The following is an 18,073-nucleotide window of genomic DNA, read 5'->3' as shown; positions in this document are numbered from 1 at the left end:
CACTCATCTTTGGATGCTGCAGTTTCCCATCTGCTCATGCCCTTTCCGCTCTCCCCTGATGTATATGAGCTTTTGCGATTTTCCCCCTCCTCGTTTTCCACGACCCAAAGTGTCCTGCTTCTCTTCTTGACCCACGTCTGAAGGCCAGTTCCAAGCTGCACATGACTTCTTCCCCTTCCTGCAAAGGCGGATTCCTCATTTAGGATAGCATCTGTTGCAGACACTTTCAGGTCATCTTCAACAACTCCTCTCCCCCTTTGCCTCCTACAAAGGGTTCTCTCTCTTTGCTATTGGGGTTCACCAGCCCATACATACCTGCTTTTAAGCAGATGCCCCACTTTTGATCATACTCATAATTTAGGGTAGTGGCACACCAGGGCCCATTATGGTCTCCATCAAGAATGCAGTCATGGTGCCACGTCTCACCAACCAAGAATGGAAACTCACAAGGTCTCCCGTGGGAGTTCCCATCTCTGGTATATATCTCTGCGGGATGGGGAGGAAGCAGAGGAGAGTTAGAAGCTGAGTAACCATCTTAGGATAGCTGTTTTCTCAAACTTGTAAAAGAGAGTGTTGGTTTCACGTATGAGCCGACAGTATTGAGCAGGCTATCGGCCGTGGAAACAGCACAGATTCTGACTATACTTTGAAAGCTGGGGTCTCCTTTGTGCCTAGAGACAAGCTTAGTTTCTGCATTGAGACTTGCAGTGTTTACCTGAAGGGTTGTCCACTGTGTATTTGGTGATAGAGTAAGATCCCTTTTCTGTGATGTAAGCACTGAAAGACCTTGGCTTGATCAAGTCAGAAGAGACTGAGTCCAGCATGGGTGGCAGAGACAGCTACTTCTTCAAAATGGCTATTTTGATGGAAATTCAACTCTCCTCCATTTCTTTAGTGAATGTGGGGTCAAAAAAAATACCTGGAACCATTTATGCAATTAGACAGATGGACAAAGGACATCACTGCCCAAAAGGTTGTGGCTTTTGAGGAAGTGAAGGAAGAGAGTTGCTAGATTCCTGAGTAGATCTTTGAAGAGAGTCAGGACATGGTAATTCAGGTTAAGAACAAAGAACTGGACTTTAGGCAGTGATGGGAGAAGCTGGTGACTGGTGAGGTGGCAGATCTAGCTTTCCACTTAACAATTTTCTCTGGTCCCCAGAAAGGCACTGGAAAATGATCACAATTTAGATATGCCTGGGACCCCAGAGGAAGTGCTCAATACTCTGCCAATAATAGTTATCTTGAAACTATGTCCTACAGAGCAGCTAATCATGAATCTGTCATCTGTTTCTCTTTAGCTTCAATTTCTCCAAAAACTCTGGTTATTATCCATTGAAAGAATGGCCATTAGGGAGAGTATAGTCATCAAGTCTCATTAACCTTCAGCAGGCTTTTAGGGTCCCTCGGAAAGTCTCATGGATTGGTTTAAGGAATGCATAAGATAGCATTTGATCCCACCTACATCCTTTATCATTCGCCAGTGCTCACATGCCTGAAGCAGAGACTGAGGTTTGGAAGGTATCAGGCTCCAGTACAAAAGAAGTGAGAACCAAAAATGGGGTACAGCTCTAAACAGAGAACTCCCAACAGAGGGATCCCAAATGGCCAAAAGGCTCTTGAATTACTCAGTATCCTTAGCCATCAGGAAAATGCAAATCAAAACAACTGTGAGATACCATCTTACACCTGTCAGAATGGCTAAGATCAAAAACACTAATGAAAGCTTATGCTGGAGAGGATGTGGAGTAAGGGGAACACTCAGCCACTGCTGGTGGGAATGCAAACTTGTACAACCACTTTGGAAATCAGTATGGCAGTTTCTCAGAAAATTGGGAATCAATCTACCTCAAGACCCGGCAATACCACTCTTGGGCATATACCCAAAGGATGCACACTCAAATCACAAGGACATTTGCTCAACTGTGTTTGTAGCAGCATTATTCATAATAGCTAGAACCTGGAAACAACCTAGATGCCCCTCAACCGAAGAATGGATAAAGAAAATGTACATTTACACAAAGAAGTATTTTTTACTTGGCAGTAAAAAACAATGGCATCATGAAATTTGCAGGCAAATGGATGGAACTTGAAAAAACCATCCTGAGTGAGGTAACTCAGAACCAGAAAGACAAACATGATATGTACTCATTCATACGTGGATATTAGACATAAAACAAAGAACAACCAGCCTACAGTTCACAACCCCAGAGAAACCAGGAAATGAGGAGAACCCTAAGAGAGACATACATGGAGCCCCCTGGGAAGGGGAAATAAACAAGATCATCTGAATAAGAAGTGTGCCTGTGTAGGGGAATGGAAGGTGGGAGGGGAGGAGGAGGGGAGGGCAGATAGGGAGGAGGGAGGAGAACATGAGGGATCAGGAAGGTCAAGTTGGGGAAAAGACAGAGAGGGAGAGCAAGGGATGAGTTATGATTGAGAGAGCCATTATGGAGTTAGCAAAAAACCTGGCACTAAGAAAATTCCCAGGAATCCACAAGGTTGACCCCAGCTAAGACTCTAAGCAATAGTGGAATGGGTGCCTGAACTGCCCTTCCCCTGTAATCAGATTGATGACTACCTTAATTGTCATCATAGAACCTTTACCCAGTAACTGACAGAAGCAGATGCAGAGATCCAGAGCTAAGCACTGGGGCGAGCTCCTAGAGTCCAGTTGTAGAGAAAGAAGAGCCATAATATGAGCAAAGGGGTCAAGACCAAGATGGGGAAAACTCACAGAAACAGCTGACCTGAGCTAGTGGGAGCTCACTGACTCCGGACTGACAGCTGGGGAACCTGCATGGGGCTAAACTAGGCCCTCTGAATGTGGATGACAGTTACATGGCTTGGGCAGTCTATGAGGTCACTGGCAGTAGAACCAGTATTTATCCCTAGCGCATGAACTGTTTTTGGAGCCCATTGCCTATGGAGGAATACCTTGCTCAGCCGAGGTACGGGATACGGGGTGGCGGGGAGCCTCAAGTGATATGACAGACTGTTTACTCCCTATGGGAGGCCTCACCTTCTCTGAGGAGTGGATGGGGGTTGTGGTGGGGGGAAGGTGGAAGGAGCAGGTGGAGGAAAGGGAGAGGGAGCTGGGATTGTTGTATAAAAAAAAAGATTGTTTTTTTTTTAAAAAATAAGCATACACATCCACACGAAAAGAAGAAGTGAGAACCATCTAGATGCTTTCTGAAGAAAAGTAAATCTTTTGCGGGTCATTGATTTTGTTTTCCTATGCCCCATAAATGGCTTTCCACAGAACAATTCTGCTGGAGAGTGTGGTGGCCCTTTGTTTTATAGGAAGCATGCTCATCACCTATGTTTCAGATTTGACCACACGAAAAATTTCCCGGGAGGCATGCATTCCTTTAATCCCAGCACTCAGGAGGCAGAGGCAGGGGGCTATCTGAGTTCCAGGTCAGCTTGGTCTACAGAGCAAGTTCCAGAATAGACAGAGCTACATAGGGAAATCCCATTTTGAAAAACCCAAACCAAAAAAGAAAAAGAAAAAAATTCCCCAAGGCAAATGATCAGTCTTCCTTCCCTATTATGATTCTGAGAGGACAATCCTGGAACCTGATGCAATGCTGCCGCTGCTGGGAGTGTCAGGTTTCCCTAAGGCTTTTCATTTCCCTGCACAAAGTGTTTTCCGAGTACACATTTCAGTACTTGGTCCTCACCACAAACCTGTGAGATCAGAGTCGTTGGTGAAATTCCCACTTTTGAGGAAAAGGACACACTTGGTGGCTCTTCGCGAAGCGCTGGACAAGGACAGCCTCTTTGACTGCTCACCAACACGCAACAACAACTCGACACCATTGATGGCTTTTACAGGTTTCGAGTTTCACCTGGCTCAAAGATGACTGTCATTATACAGTTCTCCGGGTCACACAGTGCCTTGTGAACAAATAGGCAAACAACAGCCATGCTGGATACAGGGAGCTAACTGATGCTCTCTGTTAATTAGGCATCTTATTCCCACTTGCTCCTTGCTGTTGATGGACCACTCGCATCCCATGGGTTTTCTCTGTAAGACAGCTTCCCCTGACACGACTCCTCTCCTGTTGTGTGTGGGTCTGAGGTGACAGCGTCTTCAGGCTTGCAGCTGAATGTGTCATTGACACAAATTTGTGAATCAGGGAAAACAAATTGCCTTAGCCATCAGGCAACTAGTTAAAGAGTTTGGCAGGCTTCAAAGAGTCACCACGAGCACACAGAGTTCACAGTCCATCCTGTGAGTTGGCAAACATCTGGGATGTGAACATGCCAGTTGGGTCAAGATATCTTATGATATAATTGTTATTATTTCATAGTTAGTTAAAAGCAATTCACTCATAAAAATTTTACAGTTAAATCATTTTTCGTATAAAGATGACTTATATGATGAAGTTTGTGGAAACCCAAAACATAATGGGAAATAAATGTTAATATAGTCAATATAAAAAAAAATTAGGCTACAAAAGCTAAGGGAGAAATAGGACACTGTTATTTGGAGAAACAAATCCTAATTTTGATCCCCAGCTTGGCCACAACAAGCTGGGTGACCTTGGACTTTACTTGGTTGAGACTTGAATACCCTTCTTTCCTTATTCCTATTTTGATAGACAGCATGGTTAGGCATGGACCCTAATCGGAAGCTAGAGAGACCTGGAAAAGGTTCCTCACTTTCAAATAGGAAGGGGCACAGGTAAATTTTAGAAGTTAGAATTGGCATTTAAGTTAGAACTTAATATCTGGTTAAATTTGAGTGGCGGGAGAAGACAGCAGGACAATTCAAGAGGGACTTGTAGATTCCCAACTTGCAGAAACTCAGTAGCTCTGGGAAGGGTGGCAGCTTTGGCCTTGGCCTCTGTGCAACTAAAATCTGATGTGAATCTAAATTAGGTGGCTAACCTGAGTTCCAGGTCTAAAAAGTTTTCAACATTTCAAATATTACATTTGGAAAGGTAAAGAAACAAAGCTGGCCTGGCTCTGTCCCTCTCCTGGGCACTGTTGTGAAGGGTTTAAGGGCCCCCTCCTTATTTTTGTGCTGATGATCATGTTAGCAGTCATGTGGATATTATTAACGTATAAATAAACACATAAAATAAGAAATAAAACAAAACAAGTTTTAGTGAAATGAAGACCCTTAAGGGTGTGAGGGAGTTTGAGATTCCAACTGTTCTCTCAAAAGTCCCGTGGGCAGGAGGACATACAAAGTCCTGCCAGGGAGGTAATCCTTCCTGATCCCCCAACAAACAAATAAAATGAGCCATTCTTTTGGGTTCAGTGTTTTCTTTTGGTTGTCGCATTAGAGATTCTATGTTGGTATGTGTGTGGGCACAGACTCGTGTGCATGTGTGTGAGGCTAGGTGTTGACACTGGTTTTCTTCCTTGATCACTCTTCAATCCACTTGAATCCAGAGTTTGCTGACTGGCCTAGACTAGCTAGCCAGGGATTGCTCGCCTCTACCTCGGGGGCAGTGAGATTATAAGCAGGCTGCCACACCCACCCAGGACTTCCATGGGTGCTGAGGAGACAAACTCTGGGTCTTCATGCTTGCACAGCGAGCATTTTCTGCACTGAGCTGGCCCTCAGGTAATAATCCTGAAGTTCCAAAGGAAGCTGGCCAAGAGAAACAATTTAGTGATTCAAAGATTAGGAGTTGAAGGAAAGGAAAACCCACTCCAAGTCTCTAATACTTCTTCATGAAGAGCAGAACTACACAGGCCTGGATTTTTATTTTTATTTTGATCTTCACAAGAAATAGGAAGAGATCCTCTAGGTGGAAAATCCTGAGCAGATCATGGTTAGAATGGGGACTTAAGTTGCCATCCTAAGTTTATGGCCAAGTTTAAGAGGGGTCCTTTATCTTCCCTTCAAACTCATTGATGTTGACTATGGCCACAGACTGAGGATAAGGGAATAAAGATATCTTAAGGGGGGGGGGAAGGGAGTAGAACACAGGTGATGTGGAGGTGAAAAGAGAAATAAAGGGGAGAGGGAATTAAGTGGGGAGAGGAGTGGGAGTTTAGGGTGGAAGAGGGATTTAGAGAAGAATAATTAACACTTAGGAAGCTTTGAAAAGCCACACAAAACCTACTTTTAAAGTAGAAGTTTCATATAAATGAATATCTACATATTTTCATATGCAAGAATCTACTTGACTTTACCCTACACAGAAGCCACGGGTTGCAAATTAAAGGCCCAGCGTTAAGTGTTTTTGTTGTTCAGAGGTGTCCCCAAAATCCCTAAACAATCAGGCTACTGACACTGCTTTCAGTTGCCCAACAGAACTTGACGGTCAGACCCTATTGCTGAAGATACCACACATGTTGGTCACAGGACGTGGAGAAATCAAGTTGGCACAGAGCAGGAAGCTTTCACCTTGCTGGGTAGCTTCCATGGTACTGGTAGATGTTTTCTAGTCTGACAGGAGCGGGAGGGAGTCGGCTAACAGTTTTACCCAGCTACGACTGCTGTGAGCTGCAGTGATGACCAGTGTGGCAAGAAAATGCCTATGGGTAGGACAGTAGTACACACGTAATGGGGTGGCCAGTCAATGCCTGACTGGATTTAAGGCCCACTCCATAGGAGGAAACAAAGGCCTGGCATGTGAAGAACCTGGTCAAGAACCTCTGGTTGGAGAGTTTACAAGTCCAAGGGAGAATCTACTATTATTCTGTGAAATGGACATAATATAAAACCTCCATTTAAACTTATACCTCTCTACCCGTTGCTTAGCACAGCTCTCAGACCCCATCAGCCAAGTCTCTTTGTGCAGTTGTGGTGGGGGCCAACACAAAAGCTCAAACTGGCCCAGTGCTGAGAGCAAGTGGAGCGCTCAGCTGCAAGCGGACCATCGACAGCACAGCTCTTCTCACGGCCTAGGGACCAGCCCAGAGGAGGGATGGAAAGAGGATAGCAGAGCCAGAGGTCCGGGAGGACGGGCGTGCAACAGTGTCCCCTGCACACGACAGGCCTGCTGCACTCAGAAAGGTGCAGCTGCTGTGGTCGCCTGCAGAAGATGTGGCCCAGGTCAAGCCGGTCGACGTTCCAGCATGGGTAGGAACGGGTTCTTGAGCCCCCATCTCTAAGCTATGAACAGCTGATGGTGTCTGTGGCAGGGAGAGTCAGTTTTCTTGAAGGATGTGTTACAGATAGGTTGACTGTATTCCAGAGGAAGGTCCCACAGCTGGGACTACATGAGCAGCAAAAACAGTGAGTTATTGTTTAAAAAAAAAAGAGGGATATAAATTTGGAAGCTAAGGTGGGGGATGGGCCTGGGAAGTATCTGGAGAAGGAGGTGGAAGTAAAAATGGTCAAAACATGTTGCATTAAATTCTCAAAGACTCATTGCAATCTAGAGCAAATGTCAAGGCCATGTTCATATAGTTGTTTTTGGAAATGACCTAAGAAAAGTTCACACTTAAAATGTCAAATCATAAAGACAAAGAGCAACATGTGATACCTATGCCAAAGATGAAAATATTATAGAAACCCATGAGACTTTCAAAATATTTCCATTATATTAAATTTCTCAGGCATGGATCAAAAACACTTCTTTCTCTTTCTTAATTTCTTTTTAAATTTAGGATTAGATCAATATTATTAGATTATGTGCCTTTAGCTTATATTAAGTATGTCCTACCAGTATATATAACATTTCTTTCTCCCTAGCATCGAGAATGGCATCATAGGAAGTAAACGAGGCATAGGAATTCAAGTACTGGGCTTTGTGTGCCTCCTGATAACTCACCTAAGCTTTTGTAGCTCTATCTACGAAGGGGACGGACTGATGGGGTACCCAGCAGCCTCACAGGTGCATAAGACTGCAGCTCACGGTGCCTGCTCACTGTGACATCATTTAAACTCAGTCATGGGAACCAAGTAAAGCCTGAGTGAAAGTGTATTGTTGACCTGGGCACAGCCACGCCAAGGGCCTATGCCTCAGAAACACGGAAAGTCGGCAAAGCCTTCTCCACATCGATCAGTCTGAGAAAGGCAAGGCTTTCCTGTGGTTCAAGTACAAGTGATTACCTATGATTGACCGGTGCATGTGCTAAAACTAGCAACTGCAGGTTCTTCTTCGTGGGCGTTTAAAGCTGGAGACTGTTAGCCCACAGAGATCTCCTGCCAGGGCTAGGCAGCCCCTCCCGCTGCGCTATTCCTAATAAACGCTCTGAGGTTCTGGGTCGCTTCAGGAGAACCACTCCATCAGACTACATTCAGCTCACTGAACCCAGTAAGGCTCCCAGGTCCGAGCTGTGCTGGGTGTGATATTTAATGCCAAATTAGACAATCATTCCAGCAAGAGGGTCAAAACGCCTCTCCTGTACTCACCATGGTAAGGCTGTTTACAAAGACTCTCCCTGGAGCCTCCCTTCTTCCAGACAGCGGACGAATTGGTGCTGGCTGTGGCATAGCCGTCTTTCAGGGCCAGCCTGTACTGGGCAGCATTGTACAGGGAATGGTGCTCACATTTCCACCACAGCATGGCACTGGAGTCACAGCGGAACATGCGCAGGTTGTCGGTGGTTTTGGTAATATCTAGGCCCAGGCACTTTTGGGATTCCAGGTGAAAGAGGCGGTGCTGGGACACCCACTTCCATAACAAGCTTCCAGTGTTGCTGCAGTCCTGCGCCACTATCCAGTCGGACAGTGGCTGGATGCACTTGCCGGTGTTTTCATCCATGATGGTGAACGGATCATTACCTGGGTCAGGACAGCCAAAGGAAGACATTTCAGGATTCTGAGTCACATGACCAGTGCACCTTGATCCCGCTTGTTTGTGGAGGAGAGTGGTTAGCACAGGATGGCCCTGACCCTTGGGCCTGGTAAACACACGCGTGCGTTTTACGAGGCGTGAGGGTCAGTGTGTGCGAAGGGCAAGGTCTCTCAAGCCAGTCTGCTTGGCCTTATACTTTGCCTCTGTTATGCTATGAGACCCGAGCAAATTGTTTAGCTTTTCTACTTCGGATTTCTCATTTGTGAGGCTGCACCCACTTCACACTGTGGAGGTGGGGATGTGGAAAAGAGCTGACGCATATCAGCAGGGAGTGGGTTGTGCACTTGATGTTGCTATCCCGCGAAAGGTTCCCTGTTTTGCCTATACAGCAACTCCTTAGTGTCCCCTTTTCCTTCACAAGCGGTCTGCTGCCAATGAAAAAGCATCCTGTGTCTACCTGGGACCACACCTCTGTCTTGCAGCTTTAGTGTCCACAGTACAGCGACCACGCTATTGGAATTTGTTCTTACTTCAGCTCCTTCCCTGTCACCAGTTGTGAAGACCAGGATCTATGTTCCTCTGGCTCAGGGCGAGTTACTGTGGTCATGCAAAGGGGAATCTACTCGAAAACCACTTCTCCCGAGCCTTCCGTGGAAGCCTCGGTCCATTGAGGTCCATCAGTGGCGATGGGAACACTTCCGAGGAGGCAGGGGTAGAAAAATTGGGGTAGAGCAATGGAAGGGAATAGAGGATCTGGGTTCTGAGGCTGTGGCCAGGAGAGGCAGAGGCTGGGGATTCACCAAGTAAAGCACCAGACACTGGGCTTCAGGGACAACCCGAGCCACCAGCTCCAACGTCTGGCATGTGTGCACAAGAGAAAATAAATGAGCAGTAACCAGTGGAAGCGGAAGACTAGTGATGGGGCCTCTCGGACTGATCTCTCGGCACTCTGCAGGACCTGGGGCAAACCTCAGCAGAAATGGAGATAAAAGTTCTCTCAGCTGGGTGGTGGTGTCTCACGCCTTTAATCCCAGCACTTGGGAAGCAGAGGCAAGTGGATCTCTGTGAGTTCCAGGCCAACCTGGTCTATAAAAGCTAATTCCAGGACAGGCACCAAAGCTACAGAGAATCCTTGTCTCGAAAAAACCAAAAAGAAAAAAAAAATTTCTCTCACCTTAGTAGATTGGGAACTCAGAACCAAATCTAACTGATTTTTCTAAAAACAAAGTGATTCGGTGTTTCTCAGACATCCGAGTTTGAGGACCAGGATTTACGTGATTACAACAACAAATCACAGTGAAACGCTTTGGTCAGTTCCTTTACAAAGAGAAAAAAGTAAGGCATAGATGGTCACGGTGATGAACCTAAAGTCAGACTATTTTAGAGAAGCTTAAACAGTCATTGCCAACGAATCAGAGTACAGCACAAAAAATTTCAGTTCTCAAAAGGTGTTTTCATTCTGAGGTCAGCTTCCCGGCTTAGCAACCCTGAAAAGTTCCTCAAGTCACGGGTTGAAGACTTAAAAATGATCACGCAAAGCACTGTTGGCTAGAGGGGAAATTTCATCACGTAAGCCACAGCTACAGAATTCTATCTGATCATGTGGACTTCGGGTGGAATTTTGCTTTGTTTCACTTTAAGTAACAGCAGCAGCAGGACAAACAATGAGAAATAACAACAAAAAAAGCCTTACCGCGGTGGTTATTTCCGCCTTCAAATTTGAATTTTTAAAAGATCACAGGCTGGGGTGCTGGCTCCCTGGTTAAAAGCACTTGCCACACAAGTATGAGGACATCTAACCCGCCTAAGAGCTGACCTGTAGCATGAGCATACATAATTCTAGTGTTCCCACAGGAAATGAAGGCAGAGACAGGAGATCCCAGACAGCTCTTGGGTCAGTTAGCCTGGCATACACGGCAAACAAGCAGACAAAAACCAAGCCAAACCTACCAACACAAAACAACAGAACAACAAAGAAAACCTGTCTCATGTAAGGTGGAACGTAGGGACCAACAATCTCCCTTTATAGTGCTTTTGGTGTGTAGTGTGCAAGTATACACACACAAACACAAATAAAACACTGCACGGGGCTGCTGTTAGGTGGGTTTGGGCAACAGCATCTGTCCCCACTCTTTCTTCTTTGACACCCTCTGTCATTTTTTTCTTTGATGGTCACAGGTTGGGAAGATAGTGAGCTAAAAGGAAGACTTTCTCTTATGTGCTTCTCCAACATATTCAGTTGCCCCTCAGATACCTGACTTATCCTTTCCCTACACTACTCTCTCCCCCAGCTCTAAATACTTTGTGTTCCAAAGTGTCACAAGCTACAGCAGGTAAGAAAAGTCTGTTGCCCATGGCTCTCCCTCACTGAGCTCTTTCCTGGACACTCAGCTCTAGACTCTTGATCCCGAACAAGTTTCCTGGGCAAACAGCAGCTTTGCTTTCTTTTGAAGTTCTACGCTTTACAGATTTCCTAATAAAATCCACCAGCTTAGGTCCGAGTGTGGTGAAAAGGGCAATGAAGCAAAGTATCGGATTCCCCGGATTGAAGACCTACTTTTACGACCCGTTCGCTGGGAGATTCGCGGAAGCCACTTCCCACTCCCACAGTCCTCATATCTCTGAGTATCAGACAAAAGCTGTGGAATATAGGTAAACTATTGTAGAGCTAGCATCCCCTGATTTCACCAAGTACCAGCGCCTTAGCTCCCCAGGCCTCACTAACTTTTGCTAAGGTCTTTGTGTCTTCTTCTCACAGATGCCCACTTTACTAGCTCACACTGGTATACTGTTAGTGGCATTTGAAGTCATTCTCGTGTCATTTATAGTGAACAGGTGGAGTTACACAAGTCCCGCTTTACCAACACGTACCGGGAGAAAGTAAGTTTCCCTTTTCATTTTCTACAATTAAGCTACTCCCAGGACACTTGTGGGCTTACCAACTTGGTAGGGAGCAGACTACAGGTGGGGTGTGGAGGAGCAGAGAGGAGCAAAGGGGAAGCTGCCAAGGATCTTAAGTAAGTCGTGCTATTGAATGTGTGTAGTTATGTGTGTCAGACTAAACCTGCGCATGAACCAAGTGTGTAATCAAGACCAACGTTTGACACATCAGTAAGATTCCTAAGGACAGTGATTCATCATTAATGCTTTAGGAAACTTATCATTAGCCTTCATATATAATGTATGTGTAAGTATTAATAAACAATATCTTTGCTGGGGGGGAGAGATTTAGTCTCTCATAATAGTTTTCTATATAATTTTTATCCTTAAGCGATTGCCGTTCAGTCTGCCTCAGTTTTGTGGCATTGTGGGATTGTGGATTGAAGAATGGGAAAGAAAACCTATAAACTAAAAATAATTTCTTATTTAAAAAAAATGGTTTATAAGGTCATATAAACTATCTGAGAAATGTAATGCATCTTGTGGAGGTACCTGCAATTTTTAATGACTATTTTTTGGTGCTATGCATCAAATCCAGAACCTTAAGCAGGCTAGCGAGCGCCCTTGCACTGAGGTCTTCCCAAGCCCCAGAGGGGATTCTGTCCATAGCTTTATAGTACACACTGTCCACTTTCCATCTCTGCACTGATCTTCAATGGAGTTTTCACATTCCCCTTCAAATTTGTGTTTGGGACAAATCTAAAGGGCAGAGGTTGGTGATAAGAAAGGTTAACTACATTTTGGTGTCTTTTTTATATGCTTCATTTTATATAAAGACTTTGGTGAGGTTTAAGGGAATAGTCAAAGAGCACTGTCATAACTGACAATATTTTTTTTTAGCATTATTATTTTAGCAAAGAAAATTGCCGCTTTCAACATTTTCTCGTTGTCTAGTCACGAGGCCTGTTGTTAGGCCCTGCACAAAGAAAAGGGCTCTGCACATCCTGGGAGGGAGGCTGGATGTGAGCATATACCCATTAGAACTACCCATTATAATACCCATCATAACCACAGACCCACAGGAAGGAAAAAGGCATGGGGAAGAGGAGAGGCCAGAGTCGGTGTCACTGATCGTTCCCAGGGAATGTCGAAGTTTTCTTTGCTAAGTGTTTTGTGGTCTCTGTCGAGTGTAAAGAACATACAGATGTAGGAGAGACTCACACATCTGGGTTTGCTAGTTCAAAACAAGTCCTGGAGGGACAATGGGGTCCATGGCAGTACACTTGGTATCAGAAAGCCGATAACCCTGATTGGACAGTGTGGCTGGAGAGATGCTCAGAAATCCCTGAAGGATCACATTACTTCATGGTGTGAGCTCTCCAAGGAAGCAAAATAATAATAATAAATAAATAAAAAAAAAAACTTGGCATCTCCCCAAGAACAGAGAGATACTCTTTCAGCATTTGAGTAGTCAGGACCAGCTGCCCAAGCCTCCTGCATTCATGTGACCAAGTGCATGCCATTGCTAGCATCCTGAATCTGACCCTCTGCCAAACAAACAAACAAAACAGATGGAAGGTCAAACTCCAGTTCTGGGCTGGAGACATGCATGACTCAATGGATAGGAATGCTTGTTGGTCAGGCATGAGGACCTGAGTTTGAATCCCCAGTGCCCACGTTCTATTAAATGTAAGGAAAAAAAAAAAAAAAAGAAAGAAAAGAGGAATCCCCGCAACCCCAAAGTCTTGAAGGGAAGACAGGCAGAGAGATCCCAGGAGCTTGAGAGCGGCCAGGCTTGACAAAATGGTGAACTTAAGGTTCATTGAGAGACCCGGTCTCAAGAGTATAAGGTGGAGAGTGATAGAACAGGGGATGGGACATCCTTCTCCGGCTTTCTGGCAGGTGCGTGGGTGTGCATGTATGAGCACGTACACACACTATCACATACGACTCTGTATGTTCACCCCAATGTAAATCCACAAATCTGGCCTGGAAATGAGAGAAAACCAGCAGGGCAGCTGTGAGAAGTGAAGAAGGGACACAGTACAGGGGAACAGACGTAAGCCTAGTATTCTTTGCTTTGGGTCAGTGAGACAGAAGAGGGACTATGGAGACTGTGGTGTGCTAGTCAGGGTTCCTATCGTTATGATTAACACCACAACCAAAAGCAACATGGGGAAGAGAGGGCTTATTTCAGTTTAGTCTTGCATATCACACTCAGCGCAGGAACTCAGGGCAGGAACCGGAACAGCCGCCATGAGGAATGCTGCTTACTGGCTTGCTTCCCCTGGCTTGCTCAGCCTGCTTTACCATCCAGGAGCACCTGTTCAGGGATGGCCCCGCTCCCAGTGTGCTGGGCCCTCCCTCATTAACCATGACTAGGAAGCTGCTCTAAAAACTTGCCTACAGGACAGTCTGTCTGATGGAGGGACTTTCTCAATCAAGGCCCCTCTTCCTAGGTCACAGTAGCTTGTGTTGAGCTGGTAACAAACACATAGACCCCAACCAGGCCATTGGAAAATTAAGGAAATCTAAAAATTTGTGAGGGAATGAAACAGGACTCAGGATGGAAGGTAAGAGAGTAGAAGGGGGCGTGGCTGGAGGGCAGCAGGTCAGCACTCTTTCGCTGGAAATTGCTGCAGGCCGATTTTTCTTCTTGGATTGTGCAGCAGACAGAACTCAACTCTCATATCAGTAAACCATTTTACTATTAATATCTCCTTTGGCGATTTCCAGAGCAAAGGGTCAAAGAAAAATCAAGAGGAGTGAGGCAAGACAGGACTCATTAAAGGTTCTTTTCTTGGTGCAGAGAGGTTGATGACACCCACCCTTGCAGGAGACTTCCCATAACTCTGGGCAGTCTACATCAGAGAGTAACTAAGCTCTACTCCAAAGGAAACAAGAGCCACACCCCTCAAATCCACCTTAACTATCTTCAAGAGAGCAGAAGCAGTGGGTTAATGTTTACAGCCTATCCACAGCACAATCAAGTAACAAGGTCAGTGACACACCTTTTGCTGAAGCAAAAAGAAAGTAAAAGCAAAATCTAACTGCAAGATCTAAGTGGGCTGGTGGGGCACGACCCTGAGCTTCACAGAAGGCATCCTCTCCCCACTGACAGGAAGTGACCTGCACTTCTATCTGGGGTCAGCTGCCAGAGTGGGGAATATTTGGAGATAACAACCGAATCTTCTAGAAGGGCCGCTGCTTCAGGTGTCAGGGAAGGGCATCCCAAGTCTCTTGGCTGACTTCTGAAGACAATGGTTGAACCTGACTTCCTTTTCAATGCGGTCAGTGCCCGCAATGAAGTCAGGATCTCTGGGAATTCCTTGAGGTGTGGGTGAAGGTTCAACCTGATCATGAAGGGCCCAAGATAACCAAGGGGCGAAAGGGATGCAAGGGGATATGGGGAACCTCGGGGAAGCATGATTTTAGGGGACAGCCGAGGAACAAGGGGCAGAGAAGACTCTGAGAAGACTATGCAGAGAGTTCCTTCGCACCACATGGCCCCTGCCGACCGCTCTCCTACGCCAGACCTTCCCGTTTGTCCACTCCAGAGACGGAGAGCAAGGCGACTGTGACCTGATCCCGAGGAGGCAAACGCTCAGAGCAGCAGCGTCGAGGCCACCCGGTTACCTGAGAGCTCGGAAGGTTCCGCAAGCTCGAAGCATCGCAGCAACAGCACGAGCAGCCCCGCTGCACGGCCCGGGGTGGCCCAGCGAGTCCCCATCTCCCGTCCCAGGCCTCGGCTGCTCACACCGGCTCCTGAGGTGAGTCCCGCCGGGCTCACGGTGCCGCCGGGGTAACCTCTGGGGCGTGCAGGCCCCGCCCTCGCCGCCCTCCACCAATCAGAGCTGCGCCTCGGGTCCTGGAGAGAGCGGGGGCGTGCAGGATTCCCCCACCCATGGCAGACGTCTGTGAGGGCTTGGGACCTCCAGAAGGCGGGAAGAGCGCTCAGGAAAACCACAGGGCATGGGGTACCGGCTCCCCCTCTTCTGCAGCAAAGTTGGGGAAGTGCGGCTCTGGTCGTCTAGGACTTGCCCTTCGGTGCAGATAGACAAGGCAGGGAGAGAGAACTTCGTATCGTGGAGGGCTGGAAATGCGCACCCAACCCTGCCCACTCCGGCATGGGGAAGTGTACGCTTGGATCCGTGGAGTCTGTGGTCAAGCCAAAGACCTCAGTTCTACTTAGCAACACCTTAGTCATTTTGGTTACATGAACAAAGGTAGAAAAAAAAGGCCCTTGGAGGTTGACCTGAAGTTGTCAAACAATATTGAAAGTAACAGTTATTCCTGCCACTATACTACTTTTTAAGGCGTTTTAGCCATTTGTTCTCTGAAAGCTTTTTTTTCTTTGATCAAGTAGTAATAACCCAGTTGAAATGTGGAAATTGTATCTAGAATCTGAAATTCAACCCTACTTATTCTGTCCATTGGACAACACTATCACTAATAGGACAAGTTCCAAATGAACTAACTTCCCTAGAGGTGGACATTTTATATTTTGAACTCATATTTATTGATTGGGGGTATATACTTGAGATGGTCCACATCCCTATTCCCGAAAGGTGCCTATTACTGTCAGAATATATCCAGGTCAACTTTCCAGGTTCCGACTGTCCATGTGACTCCAAACCCATCCTGGTTCAGTCCCCTTCTCCCGGACTCTGGTCTTGGCATTAGTGGCTACAGAGGGCACTTATCACAGTGAGTAGGCACTTCATGAGCTGGGATGCTAGAACGGCATCTTAGCCTTCTGGTGTTTATGGAGTTGTGGGAGAGATGAAGCCTCCACAGTAACTCAGGGCAAAAACGCTCTGGAACATCAGACAAAGGCAAGAAAGGCAACTGATCAACAGGGACTTAAATAACAGATGGGAAGATGACCAAGGGAGGAAAATGTGACAGAGCAGGGGTAGAGGAACAAGAATGCAAAGTGGGGTTCAAAGTCCAGAGTAGGGAGGGAGGCGGGGAGGGATTAAGTGGAAGGACAACAGGAGATGGTGTTTGTTTGTGAATGGCTTTCTCCCTGTATGGCCCAGACTTAGTACAACACCTGCTGCAGCTCCAGTATGCTCGCCCCTGATCTGGAGCTCTTTCAAGCGGGTGGCTGTCTTGACAAAGACACTTTCAGCTGTAGGAGAGGGGTTCAAGGCTCTCATGAGAGTGTCAAAGAAGGCAGTGACCCCCCCTCCCAGAAAACTCCCTCTAAGATAAAGCGAGTCCCTCTATGATGTGACCCTTGCTCTTTGACTCCCTTCCTATGTATTCCTGTTTCCACCAACCTGTCGAAACTGGTCTTTTCTCTTTCAGTTTCTGCCCAAACTCATATCCAAAGCACTGCTTGCTGCAATTTTTACATGCTGGCAAAGGGAAAAACCAGTTTTCTCTAAAGAAGTATCACTGGGTTTATCAACCAGAACCCAGGGCAGGCCCCGTGCCCAGCAGGAGTTGGCCAGCCCCAGATGAACTCGGTGGTACTTCTGTGCTCTTTTTGTTTCGTTTTGCTTTGGCGTTTTTTCTTTTCTTTTCTTATTAGGCCTTTGCCGACTTTTATTTTTATGATTTTTGTTGTTGTTGCTTCTTTTTGGAGGATTTTGGTTTTGTTTCTTGCTTTTTGTTTTGCTTGAAAGCAAGAGAGAGAGAGAAAAAGAACATGAAGTCAGGGAGCATGGAAGTGAGGAGGAGCTGAGAGGAGCTGCGGGAGAGGAAAAGAGTCAAAATACATTATATGAAAAAAGTTTTTAGTAAAAGAAAAAGAAAGTGCTTTTCCTTTTTTCTTTTTAAAAATACAAAACCTTACTATGCAGTTCAGCCTGGCCTTGAACCCCTAAACCTCCTATCTTAGACTCCTATAAATGGAGACTGTGCTTTCATTTTTTGGCCACCCAGACTCAAATAACCACACCAAAACTTTATCAATTACAAAAAGGTTTGATCAAGGGCCCAGGCATATTTCCAGCTAGCTCTTACATCTCAAAATAATCCATATCTATTATTTTATATTTTACCACAAGGCTCATGGTTTGTTACCTCACATCTTGCTTCTTGGGTGGCTACATGGCATCTGCCTGACTTGGCCTTCCTTCTCTCTGCATTCAGTTTAGTTTGCCCCGCCCAGCTATATTCCGCCCTGCCATAATGCAAAAATAGTTTCTTTATTAACCAATGGGAATAAAACATATTCCTAACATACAGAGGGAAACCCCACATCAGACTCCCAAGTGCCGGAATTATGGATGTGTGGCTGCACATCAGGACTAGGATGCCCCCCGACTCTCCCTGCCTTATTTCCATTCTTCCCTTAACTTTCTCAGCAGAATTCACATTTTATCTACATCTGCCTCTCAGGAGTATCCCCTCCATCTGCACAACGCCGTCCACTCTGTTCACTCTGCCTTTGGCACTGAGCATTGTTGTCCCCGATGTTCTTTGTTCCTTTGGGTCCCTGTGCACGGATGCTTTGCTGTGGCTACAAAGCCTAG

At 46.1% G+C, this 18,073-nt stretch overlaps 1 protein-coding gene across 1 annotated transcript in view; it reads right to left on the bottom strand.

Moving 5' to 3' along the window:
* Positions 1 to 15,333, bottom strand: part of LOC126488921 (lymphocyte antigen 75-like) — a 115,433-nt gene extending 100,100 nt beyond the window's left edge. Inside the window, 3 exon segments of the mRNA XM_050122792.1 lie at positions 316 to 486; positions 8,324 to 8,695; positions 15,225 to 15,333. Of these exon segments, the coding sequence (XP_049978749.1) occupies positions 316 to 486; positions 8,324 to 8,695; positions 15,225 to 15,318 (637 nt within the window). The 5' untranslated portion in view covers positions 15,319 to 15,333.
* Positions 15,334 to 18,073: the final 2,740 nt, after the last annotated feature.

Source organism: Alexandromys fortis, unplaced genomic scaffold, assembly GCF_014885135.2.
Source record: "Alexandromys fortis isolate MF-2015 unplaced genomic scaffold, M_Fortis_MF-2015_v1.1 scaffold_8_9099976_23576923, whole genome shotgun sequence".
NCBI lineage: Eukaryota > Metazoa > Chordata > Mammalia > Rodentia > Cricetidae > Alexandromys > Alexandromys fortis.
This window is presented reverse-complemented; position numbering and strand designations above follow the sequence as displayed.